Raw genomic sequence first — 1,967 nt, 5'->3', positions numbered from 1 at the left:
GGGGGGGGGACGACACGGTAGCTGCCTTCACGTGTCCGAAGGGCCTGTCATAGACGACAGGAATTAGAGTCACTCTACTTGGGCCCAGAGGGCAGAACCACGAGCAACGGGAAGACGGCACAAGGGTCACAGACGTGGCTGGGCAGCTATGGAAGGTAGTAAGCTGCTCATGACCACAAGTATTCGAGCAGGGGCTTGACAACTTCCCACGATGAAGGAGCTTCATTCCCAGACAGGTGACCTCGAGGCTCCCTTCCAGCTTTTGCCCCCCTAATGAAGTCAACCGTGTGCCCGGCCAACGCCCTGCAGAGCGCACGGGGCCCCTTGTCCAGAGCTGGGCGAGGGACGTTCACTTTGATTCATTCCAAGCAGGCACCTCCCGAGGGGAGCCCCGAGGACCAGAGTGTAGGAGGCGTCCACCCTGCTGGGCCACGGGGCCATGCCAGCAGAGGCTCACACCCCCTCAGCTGCGCCGGCCGGCCTTCCACAAGCTCCTACTTTCAAAGTCTGAGAGGCGACTGTCCCCCAAGTCCGGGACCAAGCCTTGGACGGGGCACACTCTGAAGTAACGAGAGCTCCCCAACCACGTTCGTCGGTAAAGATGTTGCGTGTAATATAAAAGCTGGCCCTCGTGGGGCCCTGGGTAAGTGCCTTCCTCTCTCTGGGCCTCAGTTTCCTCATCTTTAAGATGAGGGGGTTGGACAAGGGAATGTCCAAGGGCTCTTCCAGCTCTGACATTGTGAGGGCCCGCCAGCTTGCCCATTCTGCTCTTTCCCACAATCCCACCCTGGGAGCAATCTGGAAAGCCGCCCCGATTTCACTGGGGACGTCTCGGTGCTCTCCCCTTTCCCGCCTATTGTGCGGCCTAGCTGTGGGATACAAGGAGGGCGAGAACGTGAGAAGGGCTAGTCACAGCTGGCTAGCAGCCCCCAGCGCCACTGTTCGGGGACTAGCAGGGATCCGCTCCTGGGAAGCCACTGGGCCCCGGGCAGACCCCAGCCCGCTGAGTTCATCTGGGGCGGAGGAGGGGCAGGGATCAGAACAGGCAGGCCAGCCAAGAGGCTCCAGGCTGGGGACCCTGCCACAGAAGGACCAGCTGAGGAACCTTGGGACGCCTAGTCTGGAGAAGAGCAGGCTCGGGGTGAAGGGCCTGCTGGCTCTCTCCAAGAACCTAAAGGCCAGCACCGAATGACAGGCAGAGTGCTGCTCCACTTGGCCCCAGAGGAGGGGCGAGAAGGAATGGAGGAATGGAGCAGCCCACTCGGGCTCAGTCTAAGAAGACACTTCTGCGCTCTTCAAGCCCCTTCCCCTTCCCCTAAGCAGGGGCGCCCTCTGAGGTCAAGGCTGCAAGACGCCCATCCAGGCTGGGAGGCTCGGTGGGGGCCGCCTTGGAGGTCTGGCCGGCTCTCTGCAGCCTCCAGGACCCCCAGTGGGTGCTGCTCCCCGGGCCAGAGGCCGCCCTCTGTCCCAGGGGCTGGCTGCCCACACGGTCACCTGAGGCTCGGCTGCTGAAACAGCTCACGCCCAGCTGGGCAACATTCTGGGGCCCACGTCACAACTCACTAGTTTGAGGGAAAATCTTTGCTTCGCAAGGCTGGGTTCAGAGGCTGACACAGCTGTGAAAGAAGGGAAGATGCCGGGTTACCGCCTGCACGGGCCGGCAGGCATACCTGCTAAGGCCCACCTGGGGCCAGAACCTCCCTGGACTCAGTCAAGAACCAGGCTTCTCCTCCCCGGCCCAGACAATGAGGAGGCTGGAAAGCTTTTCACTGCAGACTTCGATGTTCTGAGGCCTCTGCCAGCCCTGACACTCCATGTTCTAAGCTCCCTCCCAGCCCTGACACTCCATGTTCTAAGCTCCCTCCCAGCCCTGACACTTCATGTTCTGAGGCCCCTTCCAGCCCTGACACTCCATGTTCTAAGCTCTCTCCCAGCCCTGACACTCCCTGTTCTGAGGCCCCTCCCAG

General features: G+C 61.6%; 1 protein-coding gene across 1 annotated transcript in view; it reads right to left on the bottom strand.

The window, feature by feature from the left end:
- Positions 1-1,967, bottom strand: part of LOC114041558 — a 26,277-nt gene that overhangs the window by 12,793 nt on the left and 11,517 nt on the right. The window contains exons 5-9 of the mRNA XM_027860067.1: positions 1,523-1,616; positions 1,330-1,478; positions 914-1,211; positions 787-865; positions 377-494 (exon numbers count right to left, since the gene is read on the bottom strand). Of these exons, the coding sequence (XP_027715868.1) occupies positions 377-494; positions 787-865; positions 914-1,211; positions 1,330-1,478; positions 1,523-1,616 (738 nt within the window). The remainder of the gene's footprint in view (positions 1-376; positions 495-786; positions 866-913; positions 1,212-1,329; positions 1,479-1,522; positions 1,617-1,967) is intronic.

This window comes from Vombatus ursinus, unplaced genomic scaffold (assembly GCF_900497805.2).
Source record: "Vombatus ursinus unplaced genomic scaffold, bare-nosed wombat genome assembly UNPS02014175.1, whole genome shotgun sequence".
Lineage (NCBI taxonomy): Eukaryota > Metazoa > Chordata > Mammalia > Diprotodontia > Vombatidae > Vombatus > Vombatus ursinus.
The sequence above is the reverse complement of the archived record's forward strand: the minus strand, read 5'-3'. Positions and strand labels throughout refer to the sequence as shown.